Here is a 17,890-nt window from a genome sequence, read left to right on the forward strand (position 1 = left end):
GCAATGAAGGTTTTTAAATTTCCTGCGCCGCATGCAAATTACCAGCTGGCAGTCTGGTGGGTGGGCTGGACCGTCTCTGGTGGACTGGCCGGACCTCCCTAAACGCCGCTACTCTCTGCTATAGTGACATGACGCTGCTGTTATGTGGCGGCTACTGCGCCGCTGCTGATCGTGGGGGATTAGCGGTGCATGCGCAGTTGAGTGTGATTAATCTGCCCACAACAGTGACAGATGAACTGTCCCAGAGCTCTTGGCATACGTACAAGTTTGATCCCAACGATGATGACATGGAGGATGTCTCCATGTCACTGTAGCAGAGAGGGTCTGGCCAGCTCACCAGACCGCTTGCCTGTAATTTGCATGCGATGTGGGATATTTAAAAATCTTCATTGCAAAATGATGCTTTGCTCAAGATATATGTCTTTGGGAATCCTTTTATAATTCTCGCAAACAATAAATCTACATACGGTCAGTACATTACATATCCTGTGCTGAGCTTGAGTTACGGGCTCTATTATACCCCAGAGGAGCACTCCCTTTTCTGCTGGTGCAATGACTATGTATTGTACATATTATTGTACTTATCTTGTTCTGGTCCAGAGGTACAGCCTGTATTATACTACTGAGCTACATTCACAATTCTGCATGCTTCAGAGCTGAAATCTCTCAGCATTCTTTGTTGCTTCAGCCCAGGTCTCCCTCTAGTGATTTTCCTTTTGGGAAGTGTCACCTCTGCACTGAGAACTGTACTGTATAATCCAGGCTGTAAGGCAAAGTCAGTACAGGATATTATACGTGTACATACCCTTTAAACGTGATGCTTAGGTATATACTCTAATTCTCAATCTAGCAATCTCAAAGGGGTTGTCCAGTCACTGGACAACATTCACCCTATAGGTCCCGCTATGCAAAAATAGAAGAAGCAGGTGTACTTGCCTATCCTCTGCCGTGAGGATCAAGTGCCGTAGATCTACTGTCCTCCTAGGGTTTGTTGTGGAAGGTGATGTCACCAGCTTTAGCCTGACCTGTAGCCAATCGGAGGTCCCAGTGTCACCAACTCATTCTCCTGGCATCAGTGCTTACATCCTAGGTGCCATGATGCCAGGAGTTGAGAACAGTGCCGCTGCCTCTGATTGGTTGTTGCAGTCAGGTGATATTTAGTGACCTCACTTTCCCCTACAAATGCAGGATGGACGGCAGGGCTACAGGGCAGGTAAGTACAGCTGATTTTGTTATTTTAGCACAGTTGGATCTATAAGGGAATGCTTTCCTGTAACCGGACAATCCCTTTAACCAATAGTCGGCAGTCTGGAAGCAGTTCTCATCTTTCCAAGGGTGTTCTTCTACATCTCTATTACTTCTCCTCCTTAACAGCTGAGCTGAGGGGGGCATGAAAAATTTCCTGGCTGCTGCGTATGGGGCTACATTTTAGAACATGACATGATCTCTTATGGACCTTGCATTCTTGGATAATTATGTTTGTTCATATCTATCCATGCATTTACTTTCCAATGCTTATTTTTACTTTTGTCCTACAGACCATTGCCAGCAGAAAGTTTTAGATAAGTTTTCTGCTGAAGCAAGTGAAATAAGCGATGACGAATATAAAACCCCTTTAGCAACACCAACCAGCAGTCCTCCACCAGAGATTGATGTCAACACCGCCGCGGACATGTCTAGTGGCAGCGGAACAGAGCTGAGCGAAGAGCAATTAGAAGCTTATTTACTAAGCAACAAAATGTATGAAAAATACACACTGTCCTTTAAAGACCTACAGATCATGGTCGGACACGTGAAAGACAATTGGAAACATATTCAAGACAATGAAGTCGGACCAACCCACGTTGTGGAAAAGTTCAATGTCCACTTACAACTGGAACGCAGGCTAATCTACACCTCAGACCCTCAGTATCCTGGCGCTGTGCTTTCTGGTACCCTACCAGATCTGAAGATCCATATCAACGAAGATAAGATATTCGCTTTAAGAAAATGCTTGACCAGCTTGTCCAGTTCGGAGAACAGAACCGCAGATAATACGCTGCTTAGAAAGGAAAAGATCTTTATTGATGCCGAGAACTACGGACGGATGCAAGACTCGGTCATGAACCTTACACAGAGCATTATTACTCTAGAGCAGCACACCAGAGAAGTTCTTGTGGAGTCCAAGCTCCTTTTAGCCGAGTTTAAAATTAATTACATGCAGCTCGGTGTAGAAAGTTGTGGTCGCTACATCTCGCTTCTTAAAGTCTTTGGTTCTAATGCACATTTTGTAAAGAGACCCTACGATGCAGAGGTTTCTCTTACCGTCCATGGTCTTTTGATGGTGGACACCATGCAAACATATGGATCTGACTTCGATCTTCTGATGGCGTCTCACAAGAACTTATGTTTAGATGCCCCGACTGGAAGCCTACGTGAAAGCCGAGCACAATCTCCAGTGTCTGATACCAATGACTTTTCACCAATGACTAATTCACGCATGAATCAAAATACATTTAACTCGTTAGAAAACATCAACTTAAAGGATCAAGAGTCTCTTATAAAGATCGAATACCAGTTTGTTAGCTCGGAGTGTCCTTCTATGAATTTGGACAGCTCATTGCAAGTGATGACCGTACAGGTCAACAATCTAGACATCATCCTTAACCCCGAAACCATGGTAGAACTCATCGCCTTTCTTCAGAAGTCTTTCCCTCGAGATAATGATGATGTTAGTCCCCAGCCTTTAAAAGTTGACTTTGAGGACAGTTATACCAAGCAAGAGTCTTACCAGTCAACATACGAGCAGAACACCCAAGTAGCCATTGACATTAATAGGCTAAACATTCTCCTCTTCAGGACGGTTGCCATGTCCGATGGTAATAATAGTGGACGGAAAATTGCAACCGCTAGCATAGGTGGAACGAAGGTAAATGTAGCTTTAGGAAGTCGATTTTCAGTCAATGGTTCCCTTGGTTGCCTCCAGTTAATGGACCTGGCTCAAGATTCTTCTAAAAAGCAGTATGTGATCAGTATAGGCAATACGGCAGCTTATGAGAATCAAGGAAGTGATGCCGATTGCTTCGAAGGCTTTTTCGTCAGGGGGGATGCGACTTATGTTCCAATGGAGGCCTTAAGTTTTACCTTTCTTGAGCATTCCAAAGAAGAATTTGCCCTTAACCTTAAAATGGCTTCTTTACACTATAACCATTCAGCTAAGTTCCTTAAAGAGCTGACCTTGTCCATGGATGAGCTAGAAGATAACTTCCGGAACATGCTGAAGACCGCAGCCTCCAAAGTGTCTTCCGTCCTCGCCACCAAAACGGCAGAGTACAGCGAGATGGTTTCGTTGTTTGAAACCCCCCGTAAACACAGGGACTCCATGCAGTACGAGACGGATGACTACGACCGGCTCCGTTCTGCGAACGTAAAAACAGATACAGTAAAGCTGATATTAAATATTAACATTGAGTCTCCGGTTGTGTCGATACCTCGCAGCCCTGGAAGCCCGGAGCTTCTGGTTGGCCATTTAGGGCAAATATTTATTCAGAATTTTGTATCGGATGATGAGCAGTCAAGAAGCGACAGGTTACATGTCGAGATCAAAGATATTAAACTCTACTCATTGAATAGCAGTGTTCTTTCTGGATGCAAGGAGTTCCAGAGCTCGGAACAAGCGTCTTCACGTCCGATGTCCAGCTCTGCTAGTGTGAGCAGTCAAGAGGAACCACATTTCACCCGGAGTGATTTCTTTGAATCGCTGCAAAAGAATCAAGGTGAGCTGGCTTTAATAATGCTTATTAGATGTCTCTCTACTATACTGTGTATGTACACTGACGTGCCAAAAGTTATGGGACAGGAAGTAATATAGTCTAGGATCTCTAGCCTGGCAAAGTGCAGCAACTCAACGTGGCATCGGTTCCACAAGTGGATGGAAGACGTCTGGAAGGATGGTGAGCCATGCAGACTGTATAGCTATACACGTCTCCGTTATATTTGTAGGTGCAGGGTATCGCAGGCAAACAGACCCTCCGCCACTTCCCATAAATGCTGGATTGGGATCTTGTTAGGTGAATGCACAGGCAACCGCACTCGTAGGAACTCTCCAGAATGCTCCATGAAACAGTTTTGCACTGCTTAGGCATGGGGCATTATCCTGCTGAAATATCCCTTCATTGTGGGGGTACATGGAGTCCGTGAGGGGCTGCAAATATTCACCAAGCAGTATAACTTAGCGGGGAGTGGCCGTTGAGGTGTTTAGGTAGACTGGTGGATCCAACCCATGTCATGGGAACACACCCCATAGCAGTGTGGAATCACCACCAGCCTGCACAGTGCCTTGTTGACAACTGGGGTCCATGGCTTCATGGGGTCTGCGCCACACATGAAGCCTACCATCAGCTCAGACCACACCACCTGTTGCCAGTCCTCTAAGGTGCAGTTAGCAACCTCACAAGCCCAGATGAGGCGCTGTGTTCAATGTCGTGGTATTAAGAGGTACTCTGGTGGGTCTTCCTCTTCCTTATCCCATAGAAGCAAAAGAAAGCTGCACTGACACTTGTCTCACTGTTCACATAGACAGGTCTAGCCAGATGGCGCTGGGCATGATAATTAAGCATACATGGGCGATCACTGCAAATGGTAATGCCCTATATGATGTTTACCCGGTACGCACATCACACTGTGGTATGAGAAATGGTAAATGCCCGCACACCTTCAGAAAGGGAATATCTCATCTGTCTCGCACCCACTATCATGTTCTAACGCCGATAAGCACGCTGGCGAGTGTTCAGGCATGGGCGTTCCCAAGTTGTCACCTGGATAACACTTCATATCAATTTACATACTGCTATCCCAGGACTTTTGGCACGTCTGTTTATATTCACATATACAGTAAAATTCCAGTAATCGGGATAAGGTCAATGCTGCATTAGTAGAAGACTAGTCTGATGGGCAGACTGGTGGTTTCCACTAATAAAGGATAGGGGACAAGATGCTACCCATGCTGAGACCTGTTTTAACGTTTCCCTCCAGGCACCAATATTAGATGGAGCATGGAGTGACACAACTACCCACTGAGTGATACAGCTGCAACTATACGATGTCTGTAGTAAGACTCATTTAGGATATTTGCTAGGTGTACAGCATGCAGTTATTCTTCTTCAGCCTCCATGTCCCGTCAGGTGGGAGAAGAAGCCTGAAGAGGGACACTTTGAAGGGGGGATTCCCAAAATTGACCTATCACTTATCTAATACAGGTGATAAAAGTCTAATCAATGGGGATCTCTCTGCTAAGACCCCTTCTAAATTCTGGGAACGGGGTTCATGTTCCCTCCTCACAACTCTAGGTGCACTGCAGTAAGGAAGAAGTTGAATATATCGGCGGTTGACTGTACTCGGTGCCAGTCCATTCATCGTCGATGGGACTGGCAGAGATAGCTGAGCAATGTGCATGCTCGACCGCCGATTCATTCCTGTAGAGACCTTCAGGAACTCCATACATATGATCTCTGGGAAAACAACTTTTTATTTCACAGGTAGAAAAAGTTTTATTGTTTAGGTCTCACCAATGAGATCCCTAACGATCCCAAGAGCGGGGGTCCCATGTCCCCCCTCCTCCTCACTTTGGCCTTGCTGCACTTTTGAGGAGATTGAATGGAGTGTCGGTTGCGCATTCACAGTATCGCTCATTAATTTTCAATGGGACTGCCAGGGATAGTCAAGCGCTTGTACTCGGCTGTTTCTGTGAGCCCCATTGAGATGAATGGAGCAGAGCGGAGCTGCGTATGCGCAAACACCATTCCATTCAATCCAATGTCACTGTGGGTGAGTGCAGTTACAAGAAAAGAGGTGGACATGGGATCTCTGATCTCTCGTTTGGTGGGGGTCTCAGCGGTGAGAACCCCACCGATTGGATTTTTATCACATATTCTGTGAATAGGTGATAAAAGTTGTTTTTGGTACAACCCCTTTAGGCGATGGCCATGTGCATGCATCTAGCTGTTTGCAAATATCCCTGCCGATGTGCAGCTACTTCTCTAGTAGGAATGGGGATATGCCATGACCTCTCCAGTGGGTTAACCTCTTTAACGGTGTTCAGATGAGCTTTCTGAACCGAACCCAAACCCTTCCCATAGGATAGAATGGGCGCTGTGTAATACTTCATTTGTGTAGCTTTTCCCCACAAGGCTAAAGAATATCTGGATATATGTTCCTACATAAAATGTCTCATTTATAGATTGCGGAGCTTTGATCGTCTACATTGTAACACAATATTTCTCGCTCGTGTCATTGGGGTACACAGCAAAGACCGTGGGATATAGCTTCTGCCACTAGGAGGCGACACTAAGCACAAAAAGTTAGCTCCGCCCTCTGGCTATATCCCTCCTGCCGACAGCAGGCTAATCAGTTTTTAGCTTAGTGTCTCGAAGGAGGACGGTCGTGCCCGTTAGGGCTAGTTTTAAGGGCCAGGGTTAGACGGAGAGGCAGGACGCTCCCCATCAAACCCGAACGGAGAGGAGGGCGAACAACCTCGGGTTTGTCCAGGTTGCTTCTTGCCCGGCCCGCCTCAGAAGAAAAGGTGGCCCATCCGGATCATATATATCTGCATGTAGCCCGCCAGCGAGAGCCCCCCATGTTTGGTGCAGAGGTCCGCATCCCCTTCCCATGGGCAGGCGATGTTACAGGGGTAGGCTGCTGGAACTGGGGAGCCGCTATTTCCACCAGCAAGGACGCAAGAGGTGAGTATGCGCTGGCGACCTTCCCTTCCCCCCTCCCTTGGCTCTCCCCGTATGTCGCGGCATGGCGTAGGGTAAGCGCTAGTGTGCCCATATTATAGTGCAGCGGCTGGCAGGTTAATCTCTCCCTCTGCTCCCTTTGAGCTAGCAGGCAGCGCGGGGGGCTGTTTCTGGGTGATGGCTTACCTGGTGGTGTTCTGGTGCTGGTATCAGGGCACGAGCATGCTGAGTTGGTATGGCTACACGCGGTGGTGTCCCGGCGAGGCACCTTAGTAGCACAGCGCATTGACATAGTGCCGCTTTGGCTCCTGGCAATTGGGGGCACTCCTGCAGCATATGGGGCACAATAGGGGGCCTCTGTGCAGCCCTGGGCGCGGCAGCAACACTCTGGACTGATGGGGGGCGTGGCTACGACTTGACCACGCCCTAGCACGCATGGGGGCGTGGCTTCGCGGGGCGCAGCGTAGGGGGCGTGGCTTAGCTGCGTAGGGGGCGTGGCTTCGCGACGCCGCACGTAGGGGGCGTGGCCTCTTTGGGATGCACGGTGCCCCTCTCCGGCCCCTCCCTTCCTCCCTCCCTCTCAAGGATTGTGAGGAGGGATGATGTGGTGAAGCAGCATATTGGGAGACAGCGCGCCAAAGATTGAGACCGCCCTGCGCCTCCACTCCTTGCTGCTGTGCTTGCTCAGGCTGGTGTGCAGTACAAGTCAAAGTTCCAGGAGGCCTCTTCAGCATCTGCAGGCTCTCGACTCAGCGGCTCCCCGGACCTCGACAAGGACCCAGGGTAAGCTGCCTGGCGGCGATCTTCCCCCTCTTGCTGCTCATCCCTCCTGCCGGCGGTTGGCATAGAGGAGGATAGTTTGCAGCTTTTTGCCAGGTCAAAATCCCAGCACCATGTCCGACCTCAGAGTTCTGAAGGCTGGACCAGGGACAGCAAGAGCAACGCGCTTGGCTTGCTCACGCCGTACCCTAGAGTTCGCATGCGGACAGGCTGAGCTATTTTGTAGAGACTGCTCCCCAGCGAAACAAGTGACAGTGCAAAGCACCCCTCCCCCGTTCAGCCCCCATTTATGGCCGAGCTGGAGTGGGCCCGCTCCTTGTCCCTTGCAGGGTCGATCCTCACTCGGGCGTCTGGTGCGATTTTGGAGAAGTTGGCACAGGACGCTTCCGGTTCATGTGAGAGAAACAGAGATGGCTCGCAGCGCGGCCGTCGGCGAAGACGGGACAGGCCCCCGGACTCACGGCGGTCCTCCCGGTCTCCATCCTCCTCGCCGTTTTGCGCTCCTCGGGTACGAGGTCGCGTCGATCATCGACAGAGAAGGTCTGTTCGGACGAGGATTGGTTTGACTCCTCCTCAGACTTTGTCATGGAGGAGGATCAGGTCCTTAGATTTTCGGCGATGGTGGAGAGCTTAGGGGATACGTTTCAGCTCACTGAGCAAGAGCCACAGGCGTCTGGGATCCTTTTCTTTTAGGCAGCCCAGACACTTCCTGAAGACCTTTTCCTGCCCATGAGGCCTTTGACAGGGTCCTATCTAAGGAGTGGAAGGCACCGGGATAAGCGTTCCTTCCAAGTTTGGTTACTTGGACGGGAAATACCTCTTCTCGCAAAGGTTAGGAGAAGTAGTCGATCCCACCGCTAGTTGATTCGCCTATCTCTCGCCTGGCTAAGCCTATTATGCTGCCTACGGCGGAGTCCTCCTATCTCACGGATTTCAAGGATCGAAAGGTCGAGGCGTTGGCGAAGACCGTTTTCGAGGCGGTTAGGTCGGCTCTTAAGCCTGTGTTTGCCTCTTCCCGGGTCAGTAAGGCTATTACTGACTGGGCAAAACGGTTACGAGGGGGAGTCCTTGAAGGGGCTTCTCCCGGGAATTTGCCAGGCACAGCACAGCAGATGCAGCCAAACAGGTGGCTCGGGCCTCTGCAGCATCAATGGCAACTTGCCGGAGCCTATGGTTAAAATCGTGGGATGCAGATGCTTCTTCAAAGGGGTCGTTAATCAATATGCCCTTTGGAGGATCTCGCCTTTTTGGCGCCGAGCTAGTCGGGCTCATCTCAGAGGGTCAACGGGCATTCTAAGCTGAATGTTCTTGCTCTCGTCAGATGGCGGCCCCCAGCCAGCATGTCCGCCTGGGAGGCCCAGGTCCCGTTGACTTCTACGGGTAAAAGGAGCTCGCTTTTGCCGCAGCAGAGACTTTTGCCCCTGTCGCCGAACGAGTTCTCGCAGGATGGAGAGGAAAGGTCCGCAGGAGCGGGTATAAAGGAAGAGGACTTCCTTTAAACCAAGGTCTCTTGGCGTGGGCCTCAGCCTACGAAGAGTTCCAAAAGCCCTCCGCATGAGGGACTGCCCCCACCTGTTTCCGGATAGGGTGGGGGGTCGGCTTCTCTAGGTCAGCCAGGTCTGGTCGACTCATGTCTCAGATACCTGGGTGCAGGAGGTCGTGTCCAGGGGCTATGCAATAGAGTTCCTGATGCAACCACACGTCCGCCCCCTTTTTTTCGGCCCAGAACCCCGAGGGACCCAGGGAAAGCAGCAGCTATCCTCAAGGCGGTCCACACTCTCTATTTTGCAGGGGGTGGTGCAAGCTCTCCCCGAGCATCACTGTGCGGGGTTCTACACTAATCCTTTGGTGGTCCCCGAAAAGGGTGGCTGTCTGTCCGATTGTGGCTCTAAAGAAATTGATCAAGTTGGTGGCGGTTCGTCATTTCCGCATGGAATCTGTACGACCGGTCATCGCATCCTTGGAGGCAGGGGAGTTCCTTTCCTCGATAGATATCCAGGATGCATATTTACAAATCCCCATTCATCAGGCGCACCAACGCTTCCTCCGATTCGGGCACTGGATCGGATGGTTTCCAGTTCACAGCGTTGCTTTTCGGGCTGGCAACAGCTCCCAGGGTGTTTACAAGAGTCTTAACCGCAGTAATGGCATTCGTGCATTCCAGGGGGGTCGTTGCCATGCCATATCTGGACGACATCCTGGTAAAGCCCCGACCCAGCGGGACAACCTGGAGAGCCTGCAGATTGCCTTGGACACTCTTCCAGGTTTGGCTGGCTGATTTATTACAAGAGGCATCTCTTGTGCCAGCACAATGCATGGTGTACCTGGGGAGGTGCTTCGACACGATTCTGGGTCGAGTGGCTCACCCGGAGGCAAAACACCAGCTGCTGCAGAAGCAAGTACTGTCCCTTCTATGACGGCAACTGGTGGCGATCCGCCATGCAATGAAGGTCTTGGGCCTAATGGTCTCGTTTTCTGAGGCGGTTTCATTTGCCCAGTTTGGGTTGGCATGATCCCTCGATCGGAAGATAAGCATTCCACCTGGGGTTCAGCAGTCACTCCAGTGATGGTTGGACTGGCCACGCATTCAGCAGGGCAGGTCGTTCCTGCGCCTGCAATGGCAGGTGCTGGCTACAGACGCCAGCATGTCAGGCTGAGGGTGCGCGCTGGGGGATCCGGTGGCACAAGGAACCTGGTCCAGGCAGGAATCCGGCCTCTATATAAATGTATTGGAGCTGCAAGCAGTAGTCCGGACCTTGCAGTTCTTTGCACATCGGCTGGAGGGAATGCCAGTGCGACCGCGGTGGCTTACATAAGCCATCAGGGCGGGACCTGCAGCAAAGGAGTCACTGGATCCGATGGCATCCCGCTTCAGACAGAAGCTTCCAGCCTAGCTGGCCAGGTCAAGGGATCCCAGAGCACTAGCAGCAGATGCGCTAATGGCTCCCCGGACGGGTTGTCATTACCCCTAGGTCTTCCCGCAAGCTCCTCATTTCCCGGCTGCTCTGGAGAAACAGGAAGGAGGGCTACCTGTGATTCTCTTAGTCCCAGATTGACCGCAAGAAACATGGTATGCGGAACTCGTGGACCTGGTAGCAGTCGTGCCCTGGTGGTACCCCTGTGAAAAGATCTGCTCTCTCAGGGTCCCCTCTACCACCAGAATTTGGCTACGCGGCATTGGACGGCGTGGTGGTGGAGGCCACGGTACTGAGGGCACGGGTTTCTCAGACCCAGTTATTCCAACAATGATTAGGGCTAGAAAGCCGTCGTCATTGAAAGTATTTCACCGGGTAATTCCAAAGAACAAACACTAGAATATGGTGTGCTGTATTGTCAGCTTGCTCACTTCACTACCACTGACGAGGGCTCTGTGCAGCCAATACGTGTCTGGTTAGAGATGGGTACACCTGGCAATTTTAAATATGACTAAATAGAGAGGATTACAAATTTTGCTCTGCAGGCAAGCGTGGATTACACTTTTTCCTGCATGGAATTTTTTACCATATCACCGGGTGTGGAAAACATCCCTTCGCTGGTGCGAGCAGAGGGGGGCACACCCGAGGCATTTCTCGTTGGCTCGCCTCCTTGTCTTTTCTCCAGGACGGGTTGGACTTGGGCCTGAGCCTCAGCTCCCTTAAGGGATAGGTTCCGGCCTTTTCGGTCTCCGATGCCACCCTGGGACCTAAAACGGGTTCTGGATGCCATACAGGCTCATCCGTTTGAACCATTAGTGGAGATATCGCGGCGGCTGATGTCCTGGGAGGTTGCCTTCCTGGTGGCGGTTACCTCTTCGCGCAGGGTGTCGGAGATTGAGGCTCTGTCGGCAAAACCACCTTTTACGGTTTTTCACCAGGATGGGGTGGTGCTGTGACCGGTGCGGTCTTTTCTCCCAAAGGTGGTGTCAACCTTCCACATTAATGAAGACCTTGTACTACCATCGTGTCCAGAGACTGTTCACCCTAGGGGACGGGCTCTGCATACCGTAGACCTAGTCCACGCCTGAGGACGTATTTGGACCAGACCGCGTCCTTCCGGCGCTCGGGTTCCCTGTTTGTGATACCGGATGGTCCGAGACGTGGTCTTGCAGCATCAAAAGTGACAGTTGCTCGCTGGTTTCGTTCGGCAGTGGTGGAGGCCTACCGGGTTAGAGGTTAGACACCGCAGTTTCCGGTGACGGCACACTCCGCCAGGGCACTGGGGGCTTCATGGGCGGTAAATCACGGGGCCTCAGTGTCACAAGTGTGTAGGGCGGCTTCCTGGGTATCCCTGCACGCCTTTTTCTAAATTTTATCAGATGCATACGTTTGCATCAGCCGACGCTTGCTAGGTCAAAAGGGTTTTACAGACGGCTGTAAACTGACTGCATGCGTTTATGATTTTTGTACCCACCCTCGGGGACGGCTGTGGGACGTCCCACGGTCTTTGCTGTGTACCCCAATGACACGAGCGAGAAAAGAGGATTTTTTACTCACCGTAAAATCTCTTTCTCGTCTCGTCATTGGGGGACACAGCACCCACCCCTCTTTCTTTATATGACACAGTGGTGGTCCTGGTCGGACTCCGGATTCTGTAAGTCACACATGGTCATGTGTTTTTCATTACAGTTAAATTTTGTTGATGTGTCATATTGCTAACTATTGTTGTCTCTCGGTTCCCGCATGGCTACTCCAACTGCTGGCATGACAAACTGATTAGCCTGCTGTCGGCAGGAGGGATATAGCCAGAGGGCGGAGCTAACTTTTTGTGCTTAGTGTCGCCTCCTAGTGGCAGAAGCTATATCCCACGGTCTTTGCTGTGTCCCCCAATGACGAGACGAGAAAGAGATTTTACGGTGAGTAAAAAATCCTCTTATTTTACTATTCAGCTTTCCATATCCTACACAACGCCACCATACAATTTAAAATGGAGAAGTTCAATGTAGAGCGCGACTGTGAACTGACCTTTCCATACAGTGAAGATTCTTTAGAGGTGGAAAGCATTTTGAAGATTGAGGGAAATTTTGTTAATTATGTACAGGTAAGTGGACTGTAGTATAGAGATGTCCTGCCAGGGAGTCGGCGGCTCTGCTGGCACTCTGCGCAGGCAAACGCACATACATACCCTATAATCTGTCCTGTGCGGCTCCTCGTAGGCCGTCCTTACTCTAGAAGTCCTGGTGGCAGAAGTATTGTTGGCATGTATGTCCTGCTTAGCTTCCCGTGTTCTGTGGCCTTGAAAATGGGCATCCGAGGTCCCAAGCGGAGGACCCAGATGATCAACTATTGATGACCTATACTGAGGGTCAGTTATGAATAGTATTTTTCTGGAAAACCTTTAATCCTTATTAACTCCTTTCAAAATGTTTCCCCTGGACGTTAAATTGATAGGTCCATCTTCTGCTCCTAGCAGGTATTTCCCCACATGTTAGCGTCATTCTATGGGTCGGTACCATCATCACGATTTCGTTTATATAGTTGTGTTTTTGTTGTTTTGTTTTCCTACTTAAAAAAAACAAAACAAAGAAAAACTTTTCTATTATCCTATTCAGAGCCTCATATCTTTTTGATTTTGCCAACAGTGGGTTTGTTGTTTGCAGGGTGAGCTGGAGTTTTAAGTGCTATCATTTTTGGTTACATAACGCTTTTTGATCACTTTTTGTCCACTTTTTATTGGGAGATGAGATGAAAAGGAAATGTAATTCTGATTTTTTTTTTTAAAATGCCTTCGCTATGGCCGCCTGCAGACGGCCGGGTCCGATCCGGCTGCGAGAATTCTCGCTGCGGGACCTGACCCGAGCGCCTACAGAGAGCAGCGCGGAACTCACCCACTCCCGCAGCTCCGGCTCTTTCATGTGCCGGCTGCAGGGCAGCCGAAGCATACGCAGACCAGAGCCGCCGCCCGGGAATGACGCACAGAATTGGAGCATGCCGCGGTTTGTTTTCTGCGCGTGATTTCGCACAGACAAACCGCGTCCGTCTGCATAGGATTGGGTATTGTAATGCAATCCTATGCAGGCATGTATGGGTGGAAATACTGCAGGGAATCCCGCCGCGGAATTTCCGCCCGTCTGCAGGCGGCCTATGGGAGATAAATAATGCAATACTTAGTAGCCTTGATGCAACTTTTTTGTATTATTCAGTTTCTTTTGTGAAAAAAAACGGGAGAAGGGCTTTTTCTTTTTAAGAAGCTTTTATTTATTGGACTTAGATTTTGTATTTTTTTTACTCCTCTTAGAGGACGTGGACTTGGATAGTTTACAATATACTGTAATACTTTGGTATTGCAGTATATTGTATTTCTAACCCTCACATATTAAGACCTGCCACAGGCAGGGCTTAATGTGGTTGAATACATGGCAGCCTTGGGGGTCATCACTACACCTAAGGCTACCATAGCAACCATCAGCACCCTAGTTTGCATCAAGGGGAGATGATAGCGAATCTGAGGGGGACCTCTGTCTATATGACACAGTCAGAATTGACAGCACGTGTCAAACAGCCATGATTGGAGCTAGCGTACATGTACGTCATAGAGGGGGAGAGAATATTAGTAGTTTTGCATATATTTTTTATCTGGAGTCTCTGAACTTTTCTGCTTTCTTACATACAGGTGGTTTTAGCAAAACACGTATACGAGCAGGTTCTGCAGACTCTTGACAACCTGGTGTACAGTGAGGATGTGAACAAACTGCCTCATACTTCTTCCAGTCCATCCAGTCCCTTGTCACCAGAAAAGCTTCTCACCAAAGGCGCCGATGTCTTCAACGACCAGAGAGAGAGTCACGTGTTCAGTAATCAAAGCTTTAGGTCTATATCCAACAAATCTGTATCTGTTCAAGAGAAGACGCCATTTACTCAGATTCAAGCAAATGTTCACATTTCTGAACTGCAGATTCAGCTCAGCGGGGATCTTACACTCGGCGCTCAAGGTTTAGTAAGTTTGAAGTTTCAAGACTTTGACATTGAGTTTTATAAAGATCACCCACACACACTAGCTATACAGATTGCATTGCGCTCACTCCTCATGGAAGATCTGCTTGAGAAGAACCCAGAGTCAAAGTACAAGAACCTCATGGTATCAAGGGGAGCTCCTAAACCTCCAAGCTCGGCCCATAAAGAGTATTTGTCACAGTCATGTCCTTTAGTGTCTCACGTGGAGTATCCCGACATGCCAAGGTCCTTACCATCTCACATGGAGGAAGCGCCAAATGTCTTCCAGTTATACCAGAGGCCAACATCTACTTCTCGGAAGAAGCCAAGTGAAGACCTTGATTCTGAGTATCCATTGACTCCACCTCCTTCTCCTACGGCTGAGAGGTCAAAGACTCCTTACACAAAGGACAGCTTTGATGAGTCTTTGGTTCATATCAATGTTTTCTTGGTGGACAAAAAGCATCCAGAATTCTCTTCCAAGTACAAACGCATCAATCGGAGCGTGAACGTGGATTTTAACTGCTTGGATGTATTAGTCACGCTACAAACGTGGGTGGTGATTTTGGACTTCTTTGGAATTGGGTCAACAGCTGACAACCATGCTTTGAAGCCTGAACCCGCAGATATCAGACAGTCAATGAGACCTGAAGCAAGTACAAGCAGCAGCGCTGCTGTCCTAGAGAACACGAACACAAAGATGGATCTCAAGGTAGAAGAAGGGATAAAGGCCAGTTCTCGCTAGCGTCTTCTGGTTCCGTCTAGCTGCGCCATTCTGGTAGATAAATAGAAACAAAACAGAGATGAAAAACGGAAACGAGTTGATAACTTTCCATTTGCTTCCTTTTCTCATTGACGACAATGTTAAAAAAAAAAAGAACGGAAACGTTGCGATCCATTTTTGGCTCCGTTTGCACTTTCGCTTCAGCTTTAACCCTTTCCAATCCAATGTCAGGCCTGCCCCGACATCATAATTTCCCTCCACAGCTCCGATGTTGGGGCAGGCCCGACACTGCAGTGCAGGAGTGTATCTGCACCCGATCATCAGACATATCGGGTGCAGATGCACTCCTGCACTGGTCCTCATCGAGGACCTCCGAGGAGAAGACAGAAAGGGTTTTTAACCCTTTCTGCCTTCTCCTTTACACATTACATAGCGCTCAATTAGCGCTATGTAATGCAGAGAGATTCCGGCCGGCGATCATGTGACCGTCGGTGTTACCTGACCCCAGCGGTCACATGGTCGCCGAGCCGGGAGCTTGCACCGTGGGGGGACTTGCTTACCTGACCGGCGTCTTGCGCATTCTCCTTCTGTCTCCCGGCCCGGCGATCATGTGACCGCCAGGTGCCACCTGACCCCAGCGGTCACATGATCGCCGAGTCGGGAGGCAGAAGGAGAATACGGAAGACGCCGGACAGGTAAGCAGGTCCCTCCCTGCACCCTCCTGAACTCTGTCAGTTCAGGAGGGTGCAGGGAAAATGTATGTTTTCTCACCCATTCTCCCCAGCAATTTATTTGGAGCTGGAGAGAATGGGTGAGAAAAAAATAAATGGATTGGAAAGGGTTAAAAGCGAAGCGGCAATGGAAAGTTGACAAACTGATAAAACGAAAGGTCTTCAGTTTCAGTGCGTGTTTATAGGCAGGAAAGCTGAAGCGTTTTCTTTTAATTTAGCTGCTTCCAACAGCTGGACGGAAAGAAAAAACGCTAGTGTGAACTCGGCCTAAGTTACAAAATTGCAACCGGATAACTAATACTTGGTGCTCAGAACTATCGTGTCTTATGGAAGATCTAACCTGTTACTAATTTTTTGTCTTTGTAGGTTCACTCACTTTCATTGGTGCTAAAGAAGACCTCTAGTGAACTGGCTAAAGCAAGTGTATCCAAGCTAACGACCCATCTTGAAAATATTGGTCAGTGTGGATGAGATATTACTGCCTGGTATCTGGTGCTGCCCTTGGGGACCTCGTCCGGCACATTCTTGTATTCCTCATGATGTAACCATTCTGGAGCATTTTTTCCAATTATTCTGTTGCTCCATTACTTCTGGAAATGTATGAATAAATTGACAACTGGACTTGGTATCTGTAGTCAGTAAGGCATGTCTGTATACAGTCTGATACCCTCCAATCAGAGCGTCAAACTGTATAGGGACACGCTGCTGACAAGAAGAATGGTAACACCCAGCTTTCAGTTTATTTATATATTTCCGTGAAGAATTACTGGGTTCTAAGAAAATGCTCCAGAATTATAATTTCATGGGAAAGGGGCGCACATATATTTACTAATGCAGACATGTCCGAAGAGCTGTCATGTCCATCTTAACGGTGTTGTACCAAAATCACAATTTACCCTCTATCCACAGGATATGGAATAAATTGTTGATTGTTGGGGGTACGACCGCTGGGAACCCCACTGTTCTGAGAACAGGGGTCCCATGTCCCCAATTCTCCTCTCTGCAGGCTTACTGCACCCGCTGCAGTGAGGAGCAGACTGAATGGAGCGCTGCTGCACAAGGTCGCTGCTGCTTCATTGATTTTTAATAGGACTGCTGGACATAGCTGAGCGGCAGGCGATCGGGTATTTTCGTCAGTTCCATTGAAATGAATGGAGCAGTGGCAGCACATGTTCAGTGGCGGTTTATTCATTCTGACATCACTACGGGGGGTGAAGCGACTCCACACGGAGGAAGAGAGGGGACACAGGATGCCCGTTTTCAGGATTGGTGGTGGTCTCAGTGATGAGCCCCCCCCTACCGCTCACCAAGTTATTCCCTAACCTGTGGATAGCGAATAACTTGTCATTCTGGTGCAACACCTTTAAGCATTCCTCCATACAAATCTGTTATCAGTGGGTTTGCAAGAAAAAACCTGGGTGGAGTGTATCATGACTGCAGAATCAGACTTACTGCAGTTGTTTGTAGACAGTTTCCACCGATACATAGATTTGCATAGGAGCTGTATACACCAGTGTTTCCTAACTCTAGTCCTCATGGACGGCCATCATGTTTTCAGGATCTCCTATAGTAAGAACCCCTGCGGCAATGTCTGGGGCACTGACAATAATTACATCACCTGTACAATACTGAGGAAATCCTGAAAACACGACCTGTTTGGGGGTCTGCGAGGACTGGATTTTGGGAAAGGCCAAACATAGGATGGTTTTAATCAAGATGCCTAGCAGAGTTGCTTCATGCTGCATGTTAGAAGCAATGAAGCAGTAACGGTCTCTCTGAGAGGCACTTCTGCTTTGGGTTACTTAGCTGCGTACACTTTTAGCATCTTTTAACTCATTTTCATTAAATTGTGTGTTTAGATTTTAAACAATGATTTCCTTTTGTTTCTTACTTCAGAGGGAGATTTAGCTTTGCAGGGGAGCATTGGCAGCCTGTCACTGAGCGACTTGACTGTACACGGCGAGTTGTACACCGAGCGCTTCACCACCAGTGGGGACGAGGCGCTGATCTTCCACATTTTCAAGTACGATT

General features: G+C 49.2%; 1 protein-coding gene across 1 annotated transcript in view; it reads left to right on the forward strand.

Annotated features, from left to right (window-relative positions):
- VPS13D (vacuolar protein sorting 13 homolog D) overlaps positions 1 to 17,890 on the forward strand; it is a 244,587-nt gene that overhangs the window by 46,682 nt on the left and 180,015 nt on the right. The window contains exons 19-23 of the mRNA XM_066606699.1: positions 1,539 to 3,755; positions 12,361 to 12,512; positions 14,085 to 15,116; positions 16,226 to 16,316; positions 17,756 to 17,882. Of these exons, the coding sequence (XP_066462796.1) occupies positions 1,539 to 3,755; positions 12,361 to 12,512; positions 14,085 to 15,116; positions 16,226 to 16,316; positions 17,756 to 17,882 (3,619 nt within the window). The remainder of the gene's footprint in view (positions 1 to 1,538; positions 3,756 to 12,360; positions 12,513 to 14,084; positions 15,117 to 16,225; positions 16,317 to 17,755; positions 17,883 to 17,890) is intronic.

Source organism: Eleutherodactylus coqui, chromosome 6, assembly GCF_035609145.1.
Source record: "Eleutherodactylus coqui strain aEleCoq1 chromosome 6, aEleCoq1.hap1, whole genome shotgun sequence".
Lineage (NCBI taxonomy): Eukaryota > Metazoa > Chordata > Amphibia > Anura > Eleutherodactylidae > Eleutherodactylus > Eleutherodactylus coqui.